At 42.8% G+C, this 13300-nt stretch overlaps 1 protein-coding gene across 2 annotated transcripts in view; it reads right to left on the bottom strand.

Moving 5' to 3' along the window:
* Positions 1–560: 560 nt before the first annotated feature.
* The window catches only part of Mark1 (microtubule affinity regulating kinase 1), a 102452-nt gene continuing 89712 nt past the window's right edge, over positions 561–13300 (bottom strand). The window contains exons 15-18 of one of the 2 annotated variants that reach the window (XM_087906051.1): positions 9341–9505; positions 7150–7404; positions 4417–4461; positions 561–2607 (exon numbers count right to left, since the gene is read on the bottom strand). In XM_087906051.1, the coding sequence (XP_087762177.1) occupies positions 2253–2607; positions 4417–4461; positions 7150–7404; positions 9341–9505 (820 nt within the window). In that variant the 3' untranslated portion in view covers positions 561–2252. The remainder of the gene's footprint in view (positions 2608–4416; positions 4462–7149; positions 7405–9340; positions 9506–13300) is intronic. The other variant, XM_087906052.1, reaches the window with a different exon arrangement.

The following is a 13300-nucleotide window of genomic DNA, read 5'->3' as shown; positions in this document are numbered from 1 at the left end:
TATCCCACAGAATATTAGTGGGTCATGGTTCTAAAGTAGATTTCATTTTTATCTTGCTATTTTTTACCTTTTGCTGTTAAACAAAATAGCATGTTCTATTTTCTAAAAAGCAATACAAGGCATATCATATCAAATAGTACGTCGGAGTCAAGGAAATCCTGCTATCATATAGCAAGGTGTTTATTTATGCAAACATATTAAAATTCCCCAGTCTTCAAAATGATATGTTATCATGAACACATGAAACACATACTATAAAGTGAGTGTCAAAATTTAATTTTTAGTTCATGAAAAATATGGAAATAAACTTCCCTTCCATAAAGCACAGGGGTTGGCTGGAGCGAGAAACCATAAGCACCCTGGCCTCTGCCTTGGAAGAGGCCTGGGGCGACTGTTCTGAAATGTATTTCAGTGACCAGAACTCCTGGAGAACGATGACCCTTTCTTGCCAGAATGAGCTCTTGCGAGCCTACAGTTGCCCCCCTTGCTTGCCGAGTGAACCGGCACGGGAAAGAATACGCTCAGAGGGCGCTCCAAGCAGAACACAGGTGATCCCGACAAAGAGCAAAAGACAAACGCTTTATTATGAGATCTGTTCAAGTAAGGTTTCCGTGTGCACCAGTGAGTGAATGCGGATCTGCATCGAAGGTTTCGAATGAACACCAGATTAAAAAGGGGCTACACAGTTTCTCTTTTGTTGCTTTTTCCCTCCCAAACATCGTCCCCCACTAAGGCAAGAAAACACCATTTAGAACAGAATGTCAAGAAGAAAGCTACATCACAATTCGGTACAGAAGAGAACACCACCTTCTTCGGAAGCCAGGCGGAACAGCCTATCGTCTACACCGGCAGCTCCCACTCAGTTTCCGATGACAGTGCTGACCATGGCACTGGCTTGCTTTCCACTGGTGAGCTTTGGGAACATCCTCTGTTTCTCAGGAGTGTGCGGGTGGGACCCATATGCTGATATTACAGTAAATCACAACATTAAATAACATTGCACAGTCAACCTCCAAGGCTTTTCAGTACAAAAGTGAGTGTTAAAAAGGTACCGTTACTAGTGGCTTTACGCCACGCACAGCACTAATTATGAAAGGAGAGAAGGTAAACGGCCAGTTACAAAGCTGCACAATAAGGGTAGAGTGATGTGGAAAAAACTTGGTAACCTGGGCAAAATATTGAGAACAAATGGGTTCTGAGGGAGCAAAGTGAACCCCGGGCAGGCATAAACTCATACATGAATGTGGAGAGCACGCCTAGCTCTCGGGTCTGAGCACTTGCAGACACTACAGTGGCACGAAGGGACGGAGGCTGGGAAGACACTGGGGCAAATGCTCCCAACGCCAGTCAGTTCCTGAGGCGGCATCATATCTTAGCCAACGCCTTCATCAACACTGTCCAGATGAGCTTGTGCTATGAGACGCCCCAACACTCTGGTTGCCCAGTTACCCTGCGCGTACCGAAGGCAGCAAACCCAAGTGCTGGTTTATTTTACAGCAGCCGGGCAAACCATGGATTCTTTCACTCTCTGCTGCTGATTAGCAGGTCAGAAAACAAAGGGCAAAACAAACTTGGTAAAGATTTGATTTCTCACCTCCGGTGCTTCTGAGTTAGCTCGAGGCAAAGCTGTGGCTTTCTTTTCCCAGTGTTTAGAAGTCTAGGTGCGGACACTGAGAACATTTTGTGTGCCCTGGCCACACCTTGTTTGACACAGGCTGTGAGCAAGAAACGCAGGAGAAACAGAATGACACCGACCACTGTCAGCTTCTGGTTTAAATTAAATATGATAATGTCCATGCTACAGTTTTAAAGACTATTTCTGTGCGCTTTTAATTCTGGACACAATTTTCAAAATAGCATGATAGAGGTAAGAATTTAAAAAACCCACCAGAATGTAAATAACAGGGGAAACCACTTTCAACTCAAAGCATTAAACATACATTTCTGGAGATCCAGACAAGTATACAGGTTTTAAAGCAATCATATTTTATTATACAACTCTATGAACAGAGAATGAACAGAAATACACAATATACTTACCTGTACATGTGAACCTACTTTTTAAGCTACAGAGTCTTATTATAGCTCCTACTGACTTTAATTTTACAGTTCATGACTATGTATAACCTTATTGCGTTAAGGACAGATGCTACACGGGAGACGCACAGGTGGAACACGTCAGGCTGCCACCTGTAACTCACAGCTGTACTCAGCTGGGGTGCGTCTGCCCTGCTCCTCAAGCTCACACAGCTTTACAGCTTAAGCTCATTTGCTATCTTGGATGCAATGTTCTTAAAGGCAATAGAGGTCCCAGATATCCGCTTGAAGCGGACCCCGTTCAGCGAGAGCCGAGGTAACTTGCAGACTTCCATCTCCCACTGCACGAGGCTGTCCTGCCTCGCGTCGCCGTGGACACAGAAAAGCAAGAACCGTTCTTTCTGTTCGTAGTCACAGTTGTTGACATCTAACACCTTCCGGATCTCTCTCATCATGTCATTGGGGTCCATTGAGCTCGTGGTCTTCATGCTCCATGTGAACCGCAAAGAACGCGGCTTGGAGTCTTTGCCCTCTTCCTTGTCTCTTTCTTTTGGATCCCCGGATGTACTTCTAGAAGAAGAGGGCAAAGGAGAAAAGTTTAAAAAAAAAGTTCTTCTAGGCAAAGAAATTGCAAGCATAAAATGTTGAACTTTCCAGTCTGCAGCCTGCCCTCAGAGGGACCAGAGCTGCGCACTACCGCACTGCTCACAAGCAGGCCCAGGGCACCATGCACTTTGGCATTTAGCATCTTCAGTCTAAAGCAGCAAATTTTCTCAGGTGCATTTGTTCCTGGGAAGGAATTTGCAGTCGAAAGTGAAAACTTAATAGTTTTTTCTATATTCTTCATTTTCTGTACATACACATATCACAAACACAGACATGTCCTCCCCATATGCACACACACACATGCATACACACCCCTGTACAAAGATACACACAGACACACAGCAGCCACCACTAGGATTCTCCTGATAAAACACAGTATTAGAATATAAACAGTTTCCCCCTTTCCTTCCTTTCTTGTGTAGGTACAATGCAATGACTCAGGAGGGAAAGCGGTTTCCAACCCGACAGTCAGGAGGGAGACCGCCACTGTCAGGACCTCTCACAGCATGCTGGCTCCGCTCTGTCCCATGGGGACTTGCTGGCTTCTCTGCTGTCCCTGACCACAGGCCTGTGCGCTCCTCTCCAAGCTCCTGCACAGGCAAGGCTACCCTCTTTCTACACGGACAACTTCCTTTCTTCCCCCCATTCTTTGTTTTCTTCACAGAGTCCCTGATCACCCAGACTCCTGCCCTTGCATGGCCACCCCTTCTTATTCTACTTTCTGTCCTATTCAAGCCGTTCGAATACACCATCTCTTGACCACTCCTGTATCATAAGATCCAGGCCATCTGCCTGCTTCATTTCTGACAAACCCTAGGCACCCAGAACTATGCTGAGCACAAGAGATGACCGCTATTGAGTTTTGATGTGTAGGTATTGCACAAATAGAACCAGAAAACCATCTCAAGTAACCATATGAGGGTAGACTTAATGGACTTCCATGACTCAAAGTGCCTTGTATTAAATATATTAAACAATTATCCAAATATAGATACATTTCAGTTTTGCCTATAAACATCCCTCCCTCATTTGTGAAATTCTATCTTTGAAAGACATTTATGTCTTTCCTATAAATACATACATATACATTTATATATGTAAGATATAAAATATTATAAAATATAAAAAGGAATATAAAAAGGCAATTCCTTTCCTCCCAGATACCTGAACCTCCAAAGTGCTAAACACTGTAATCTTGAGAAAACAAAGAGTAAGTTACAGAGATACATGCCAAAGACCACGAAACAGACATGGAAATAAATGCCAAAGACTACTAAACAGATGTGGAAAAGGACACCAAAGACTACTAAACAGACACGGAAATAAATGCCAAAGACTACCAATGGACAGGGAAGTATTTACTTCATTGTCTTCTCTACTTTTCTCTGGGAAAAACTCAGAAAGCATGTCAGTGTAGAGTTTTACAATGTGGTCCAAGATCGAATACTTACCTAAATATATCACTATGATGAAATCCTCCACACATTTAGTGAGCTCGGTGCTCCCCTTAGTGACCCCACATTACAGAGGGAGAACAGTGCGTACTCTCTAGAAGCCCCTGCCTCACAGGTGAAGCACTCCTCTCACAGAACAGGGAGCCCAACTCTTCACCAAGTGTGCAGTTCAAAGTTAGTTGAACTTGAAGTTGATGAGCTAGATGACATTAGGAAAGCCTAGTATTCTTTGAATATAGAGAGTCAAAGTGCAGACACTATCAAATTATCACCCTGCCGTGGTCACCAGGTGTGGGAGCACCCAGCATCTGTAGCTCACCTGGCTGTGTCGGTTCTGCCGCTGGCTTCGCCTTCACTTGGATCCCTCAAAAATAAAGAGAAGGTGGAGATTTAACAATTTTAAAAGCAATAGGAGATTAAGAAAACCCGTAAATAAAAGATACTGAAGTCAGCTTCCTCATTAGTCCTGGTGTGAACCCTTCTTCACACTTTACCACAGCACGTGGTAGCAGACGAGTGTCTGCTAGATGCAGTTGACAGGGGTCTTAGATGGAAACTTAAGCTGTTCTTTAAACACAATCTTCCAACCCAAAGTCACGTCTGTAACTTAATAATTTATCTTTCGGTTTAGTTTAGCATAATGTAAGGTTAAGTAAGTTTTAATAACTCTGAATAGCAGTACTAGACTTCATATTATTATGTGCACTTATAGAGGCTGTTGCATTAAACATGGTTTGGAGGCTGAGCACCTAAGGCTGTGGTTAGGAGACTGAGCTAAGAAGACAGACCAGTGGGTTAAATCCTTTCTGAGCGAGCATGAGGACCTGACTCAGAGCACGTCTTCTGGCGGCGTCCTGAGGGCCTGGTGGCCAGTTATGCTAGCCCAAGTAGACCATGAATTTATTTCAGAAGTTATGCTAAGAACCCACGCACAGTATTCAGCAGCCTTATCCACAAGGGTAAGTCTAAAACAGACTGAACAATGAACTGAACAATAATCTCATCTAGATCTAAATCTGTGAAATAGAACCAGAAAAACTGCTAACTGTCTTTGTATTGAAGGTGACTCTACTGATTCTAACTCTACTGATACTTCAAAGGTGATTGAAACCGAGTCAAATTATAACCTAATATGCAAATCTAAGAGGTAGCTTATGATAGAACAAAACCTTTGAGAAGCTAGGAAAATTACCATCTGGAATGCTTAGGTTTTTTTTTTAATGTTTTAGCCTTTCCACATTTATATTTTTATATAAAATGTGCACAGCAGGGTTAAAGTCAGCCCTGCCCTCCTCCCCTGCCCCTCTGTACCGAGCTGCTGCACTGCACGGCAAGCTCAATCCAGCACTAAACGTCACAGGCCTCCCAAGTCTGCAGGGCTCTAGCCACAAGCCCCTTTCCATAGACATACTGTGCAAAGAACATTGTTTTTTCAGAACTGAAAAGAATAATAAAATTTATTTGCATTCTCAAATGGGGTTTCTTAAATTTCTGTTTTTATAATAATTGCTATTTTCACTAGGCAGGATATTAAACACTCAGTGCCATCTGTAAAAGTTATTTCACTATAACAAGCTGAAGTAGACACGTCTGAGCCAGTTCACTTGCTCTGATCCGCTGCACAGATGGGCAGTCCTCTCTCTACCGCAGCAACAGAGTTACAGTGTTGATCCCACTGAAGATGAAACACCTGTACAAAAAGGGGACAAGTCTCTGATTTTTCTGTTCTGTTCACAGGGTGCTCTAAGCATCCAGAATGGGATCTTCCTTACTCAATCCAATCACATATCGGTCTAGCCTTCCTGGGATGGGGCAGTCGTGTCAAACAGCCCAAGGTATTGGTTCTAAGTGACCTCATGGGAGGTGGATGGGACACAAAAGCACAGCTGGCTGCAACGGTTCATGCAGCTTAGCATGGTTCTGCAATATAAAAGCAAATACTGTATATACAGCAATTTACATTTAACTGAGCACACAGGTCATTCCCTTCCACTTGGGAAGGCCTCAAGCCTGGTGTAGAAGCAGCAGCAAGCAAGGCAGGATTGCAAGGAGAATGTAAGGACAAACTCCTAGCAGTGTGTAAAGATACCTCTGAGGTGGGAAAATGGAAGCAGGAGGTCAGACAAGAGGAGCAGGCATACTATGCAGGCTTGTACCTATAGTCTCAGCAAGACAAAAGCTAATTAACCCCCCCTTTCCTATTTTTTTTCTTTTTTTTTCAGTCTGTGGGTCAAACTGAAGGTCTTGTGCATGCTAGGTGAGCTATACACTTAGTCCTAATGGGTGTTTTAAATCAAGGAGTAACTTATCAGAATTATACTGATGAAGGAGACCTGGTAGGAGGTGAAGATTGACAGTGGTTTTGACTTTGAGGCAGTGGCAGGAAAGACTGTACTGAGAAGGGCCATTTGCAAATATGGAAAGGAATCAAAGACAACTTTGAGGCAACTGGAGAATGGAGCTACCACTTCTAAAATAGAAAGAACGGGAGAGTGGGGGTTGGAGGCTGAAACAGGATGTAGAGATGTGGAGCTTCGGGCAACTGGATCCATGGGGATGAGGCTCTGGGAGATTTGGGGCCAAGACCGAGGCTGTCAAACTGAGAGGCCATCTATGGCCACAAGACAAGGAGATAACCAAGGGAAGTCAGAACTGGCAGAGAGCAGTCCCAAGTCTGTCCCGTGCACGCGCATGATAGAGGAATGAGGAAAGGCAAGGAGACCTTGGAAGGAGAAGCTGGTTTGTGAGGCAGGAAAGACCAGCCTAGAGAGGAAAGAGGCCCAACCTTGAAAGGCACCGTAAGAACCCGGGTCCCACAGCCATCTCACCGCTCCATCCCCTGCCCTGGAGACTGGCAATCCCCCAACACTCTGTGAACAGCTACCCACACATCCTCGGACTCCTGGCACACACTGGGCGGGCTGTGGGACTTTCTCTCACAAGGTGTCACTCCGCATCCCTGCCCAGACTGCATAAGATCACCGATGGTCTGTCTGCTAAGATACTTGGATTTGAGGATTTAAGGTTTGAAACCCAACTGTATGGTACTGACCTGCGGACGAACTTGGAAGTGATCTTGCTTATTATCCCGGTCGACGTTCCCCTTCTGGCGTGTGCAAGGGCACCAGCTTCATGGGATGGGGAGGCAGGTGGCCCATTGTAAGCCGCAGTGCGCCGCTCCCGGAGCTGTTCCCCATGGAAGGTGCTTCGGCTGGAGCTCCCTCGGGGGAAGCGGGTCCTGTCTGGGGTGGCGGCACTAATACTATGAGCAGATGGGGAAGCAGCAGGCGCTCTCTGGGTGGCACTGCTGGGAGAAGTTAAGATGTATTATTCAGAATAATGACGGGTGCCTTCACTCGGGCTAAAAACTGGAGAGGGGAAAAGTGTGAGTCCTTCTGTTGGTCCAGTGATTTCTGTTTGCATTAGAAATGAGGAGCATGGGACAATTAATTTTCTATATCATTATACAAGGAGGGGAGGGAAGTTTAAAAATAATACACTTCTTGTAAAATTTGGTGATTAAAGATTAAGAAATTACTGACACGAAGACAAATACTGTCAAATCCGGAATGGCACAGTCTGGATGCTGCATATGTGTTTTTACATGTAATCTGTAAGGTCTGAAGTTCCAAATGCTTTAAAATGTTTTTGAGCACTTCTATGACACTACACATAAAAATTCCTTGTGTGACCTCATGTGAAGTGCACTGAAAACACTGAGAAATATCTTCAGGCTATACATGTAAGGTATGCCAAGAATCTAAGTGAATTCCATATCTAAATTCATGTTCTATTCCAACCATCTCATTATGAACATGTCAATATTGCAGAACTGGAAAATGTCCCAAACCCAAAGGTACCTGGGCCTAGGAATTTCAGATAAGGGTTCCTCAGTTTGAAAATTACTAGTGTACATTGGTTGTGCAGTAACATGTAGAACAAACTTTACTGTTTGTCAAAAAGCTGTCTTATAACATGGCCCATGTTCCCACTTTAGACTCTGGAGCATCAATGCTGCGTGGTGCTATCAAAACCTAATTACTGAAGTGACAGCATGCTCAGATACTCTGGTTTCCAGTCCTAAAAGAGGCAAAACTCCAAATGTGAACTGAATTTTATACCCAAGCAGTTGCTCGACTGATGCAGCAGCTGCTAGGCCCCAAGGCCACAGCACCTAGCTGGGTTTGTTACGTGTCTTTGCTTTGGCGAGGGTTTCCAGATAGCATCTCTCTGTGTAGCCCTGGCTTGCTTTTGAGACCAGGCTGGCTTCAAACTCACAAAGATCCACGTGCTTTTGCCTTCCAAGTGCTGGTATTAAAGGTGTATGCCAACACATCTGGCTTTCTGTGCATCTCATTTTACTCTCCTCCCCCCGACCGCAGACAGAGTTTCCCCATGTAGCCCTGGCTGTTCTGGAATTCACTCTGTAAACCAGGTTGGCCTCAAACTCACACCTGCCTCTGCCTCCCGAGTGCTGGGGCTAAAGGTGTGCACCACCACCGCCTGATCTTTTTTTTTTTAAGCTTATTTGTGTGCATGTGTACATGTGCGCTCCTGCCACGGCACATGTGTGGAGGTCAGATGACAATTTCCAGCTGGTTCTCTCTGCTCACCGTGCGGATTCCAGAGATAGAACCGAAGTCACTGGGCTTGGCGGTAAGCACTGTTACTGTCTGCTGATGCTTCTCTAGCCACTCAGCTTACTTAAATGATAAACCAGGCAGCGGATTAAAAACACAATCTGTTAAGAATATTCTTCTCAAAAATGATTTCAAGTAATTTCAGATAACTGCTACAGCACACAGTAAGTGTGTATACAGTGTGTATACAGTGTGTGTACAGTGTGTGTACAGTGTGTGTACAGTGTGTACAGTGTGTGTACAGTGTGTATACAGTGTATATACAGTGTGTGTACAGTGTATATACAGTGTGTATACAGTGTGTATACAGTGTGTATACAGTGTGTATACAGTGTGTACAGTGTGTGTACAGTGTGTATACAGTGTATATACAGTGTGTGTACAGTGTGTATACAGTGTGTATACAGTGTATATACAGTGTGTATACAGTGTGTACAGTGTGTATACAGTGTGTATACAGTGTGTATACAGTGTGTGTACAGTGTGTGTACAGTGTGTATACAGTGTATATATACCCCAACCAACATTTCCTGTCACCGTGTCTTTTCCGAGCACTCTGGAGGAGACAGTGAGTACAGAGAACATGAAGCAAGCAGGACTCACCCAGGCCGGTACGCTTCAGAGCCATCTTTAATGGTTGGCAGTGTGACTTTAATAGGGTGGCCAGAGGTCGACATGGACTTCTGGTGGCGGGGCCGTGCTGAGGCGCCAGCAGAAGCTGCTGTGGAACCCGCAGATGACAAGCTGCTGGCAGACATTTCTGTAAGGCTTGACATAAAAGAAAAGGTACAGTCACTAAAACCCAAGAAAGAGGTTTCCTGGGTCTCAACTGATTGACACTTTCATGACTGAAACACTTAAAAGAAATGAACACATTCTTACTTATTAACAAATCAATTCCCCATTTAAGGTACATCTATTGAAAAGCGCTCAGACGTGTGTTCTGCATACATGTGTCTGAGAAGGTAGGCATATGTATGGATGTGTGACAGCTACAGACAAGACAATTACTACTGGAGACATTTTCCATTCAATTTTAAGATTAATTCTGTGAGTGTGTTGCTGTGAATCTTCCTACATCACTTAAGCACTGAGAATTTATAGCTATATGAGAACTGCTGTTTCTGTAGCCGAAACCTCCTTTAGCTCCTATCAGTTCACTGTCTGAAGAACAGGCTGGCCACTATGGGTGTCAAGCAGCTACAGATTAGGATTTGGTACAGGAAACACAGTTAATTGGAAATCAGCTTCAACACCAAGCCTAAAGAATGCCAGGAAGCCACAGTTTCCTTATGTGTTTTCTCATAGCCTACAACAGAAAAGAGAGCCAAGTGAGATTGGATTGTCCCTCTGCTGAATGGGTTGAACTGAGAACAGAATTTCATCATAATTCTGTTCACATCAGCATCACAGGTGCTTCAACCTTTGGAGCTCCCATGAGTAGTTTGTCCAACTACAATAAAGCTCAATAAGAAGTTTGTGGTTCTACACTCTTTAGAAGATGAAAAGGAAGCCTTTATTATTTGAGCATAATAAAAGTTGGTTACTTTAAATCAAGATCAGATAAGCAAATTAAATAAACCTATAACTGCTAAAGAAATACAAACAGTCATCAAAAGTCTCCCAACCAAAAAAGACCCAGGTTTCAGCAAAGAATTCTACATGATTTTCAAAGAAGAACTAATACCAATACTCCTCAAATTGTTCCACACAATAGAAACAGAAGGAACACTGCCAAACTCTTTTTATGAAGCTACAATTACCCTGATAGCCATACCACACAAAGGCATTACTAAGAACGAGAATTACAGACCAATCTCACTCATGAACATTGATGCAAAAATACTCAATAAAACACCGGCAAATCAAATTCAAAAACACATCAGACCATCATCCACCATGATTAAGTCAACTTCATTCCAGAAATGCAGGGATATAAACAAACTGAAAAATAAAAACCACATGATCATCTCATTAGATGCCAAAAAAGCTTTTGATGAAATACAACATCCCTTCATGATAAAGGTCTTGGAAAGAGCAGGGATACAAGGAACATACCTAAACATAATAAAGGCAATTTACAGCAAACCAACAGCCAAGATTAAACTAAATGGAGAGAAACTCAAAGTGATCCCACTAAAATTAGTAACTAGACAAGGTTGTCCATTCTCTCCATATCTATTCAATATAGTTTTTGAGGTTGTAGCCAGAGCAATAAGACAACAAAAGGAGATCAAGGGGATACAAATCGGAAAAGAAGTCAAACTCTCACTATTTGCTGAGGATTATAATAGTTTATATGTGACCCCAAAAATTTCACCAAGGAACTTCTACAACTCATAAACACCTTCAGCAATGTAGCAGGATACAAGATTAACTCAAAAAAGAAATCAATAGCCCTTCTTTATACAGATGACAAATGGGCTGAGAAAGAAATCAGAGAAATATCACTCTTTATAACAACCACAAATAGCATACTCCAAATATCTTGGAGTAACTCTAACCAAACAAGTGGAAGACTTGTATGAGAAGAACTTTAAACATTTGAAGAAAGAAATTGAAGAAGACATCAAAAAATGGAAAGATCTCCCATGCTCTTGGGCAGGTAGAATTAACACAGTAAAAATGGCAACCTTACCTAAAGCAATCTACAGATTCAATGCAATGCCCATCAAAATCCCAGCACCTTGAAAGAACAATACCCAATTTCATATGGAAAATCAAAAAACCCAGGATATTCAAAACAATCCTGTACAATTGAAGGAACTTCTAGAGACATCACAATCCCTGACTTCAAACTCTACTACAGAGCTACAGTACTGAAAACAGCCTGGTGTTGGCATAAAAACAGACAGGAGGACCAATGAAACCTGAATTGAAGACCCGGATATTAATTCAAACACCTAAGAACACCTGATATTTGACGAAGAAGCAAAAAAATAGAAAATAGAAAAAAGACAGTATATTCAACAAATGGTGCTTGCGTAACTGGATATCAACATGTAGAAGAATGAAAATAGACCCACATCTATCACCATGCACAAAACTCAAGTCCAAAAGGATCAAAGACCTCAACATAAAACCAACCACACTGAACCTCATAGACGAAGAAGTGGGAAGTACACTTGAATGCATTGACACAGGAGACCACTTCCTGAATATAATCCCAGTAGCACAGACACTGAGGGAAACAATTAATAAATGGGACCTCCTGAAACTGAAAAGCTTCTATAAAGCAAAGAACACAGTCAACAAGATGAAAAGGCTTTCTACAGAATGGAAAAAGATCTTCACCAACTCCACATTAGACATAAGACTAATAATCAAAAAATTGGTCATCAAAAGTACAAATAATCTAATAAAAAATGGGGTACAGACCTAAACAGAGAACTCTCAACAGAGGAATCTAAAATGGCTGAAAGACACTTAAGGAAATACTCAACATCCTTAGCCATCAGAGAAATGCAAATCAAAACAACTCTGAGATTCCATCTTACACCTGTAAGAATGGCTAACATCGCTGGGCGGTGGTGACGCATGCCTTTAATCCTAGCACTTGGCAGGCAGAGGCAGGCGGATCTCTGTGTGTGAGTTCGAGGCCAGCCTGATCTATAAAAGCTAGTTACAGGACAGGCTCAATAGCTATAGTGTTTTCCTGTCTCAAAAAACCAAAAAAAAAAAAAAAAAAAAAGCAAGCCAACATCAAAAATACTGATGACTTCTTATGCTGGAGAGGATATGGGGTAAAGGGAACACTCCTGCATTTGCACTGCTGGTGGGAGTGAAAGAAAACTGGTATAGCCCCTTTGGATATTAGTGTGGCCATTTCTCAGAAAATTGATGAAGGCGTAAGTCACAGACAATCCCACACCAGTTTGGAATTATGATTAATAGAATGGTTATTTATTCAAAGGGGAAAAAACTTACAGATTACCGTCCCAGACAACAGCCCCTCCGCGCGAACAGGAAAGGAGTCCAGGGGCCGAAAACGGAGCCGGAAGACAAAGACAAAATGGAGGACAGCCGCTGCTTTTTTTAAAGGGAGAGAGACCACGCCCCAATGGGCTGGTAACTCAGCGGCAATTGGCTAAAGGAGCTAAAGGAACTCCCACAGCAAATTAGGAAATAATCTTCCTCAAGAACCAGCAATACCACTTTTGGGTATACACCCAAAGGAGGCTCAATCGTGCCACAAGGGCATGTGCTCAACTATGTTCATAGCAGATTAGACATAGTCAGAACCTGGAAACAACCTAAATGAACCTTGACCAAAGAATGGATAAAGAAGCTATGGTACTTTTACACAATGGAGCAGAATAATAAATGACATCTTGAAATTTGCAGGTAAATGGATGGATCTAGAAAACATCATATTGAGTGAGGTAACCCAGTCCCAGAAAGTCAAATATAATATGTGCTCACTCATAAGTGGCTTTTAGATATAAAGTAAAGAAAAACTAGCCTACAGTTCACAACCCCAGAGAACCTAGACAACAAAGAGGACCCTAAGAGAGACAAATATGGTTCTAATCTACATGGGAAGTAGAAAAAAACAAGATCTCC

This window comes from Myodes glareolus, chromosome 5 (genome assembly GCF_982192425.1).
Source record: "Myodes glareolus chromosome 5, mMyoGla1.1, whole genome shotgun sequence".
NCBI lineage: Eukaryota > Metazoa > Chordata > Mammalia > Rodentia > Cricetidae > Myodes > Myodes glareolus.
The sequence above is the reverse complement of the archived record's forward strand: the minus strand, read 5'-3'. Positions and strand labels throughout refer to the sequence as shown.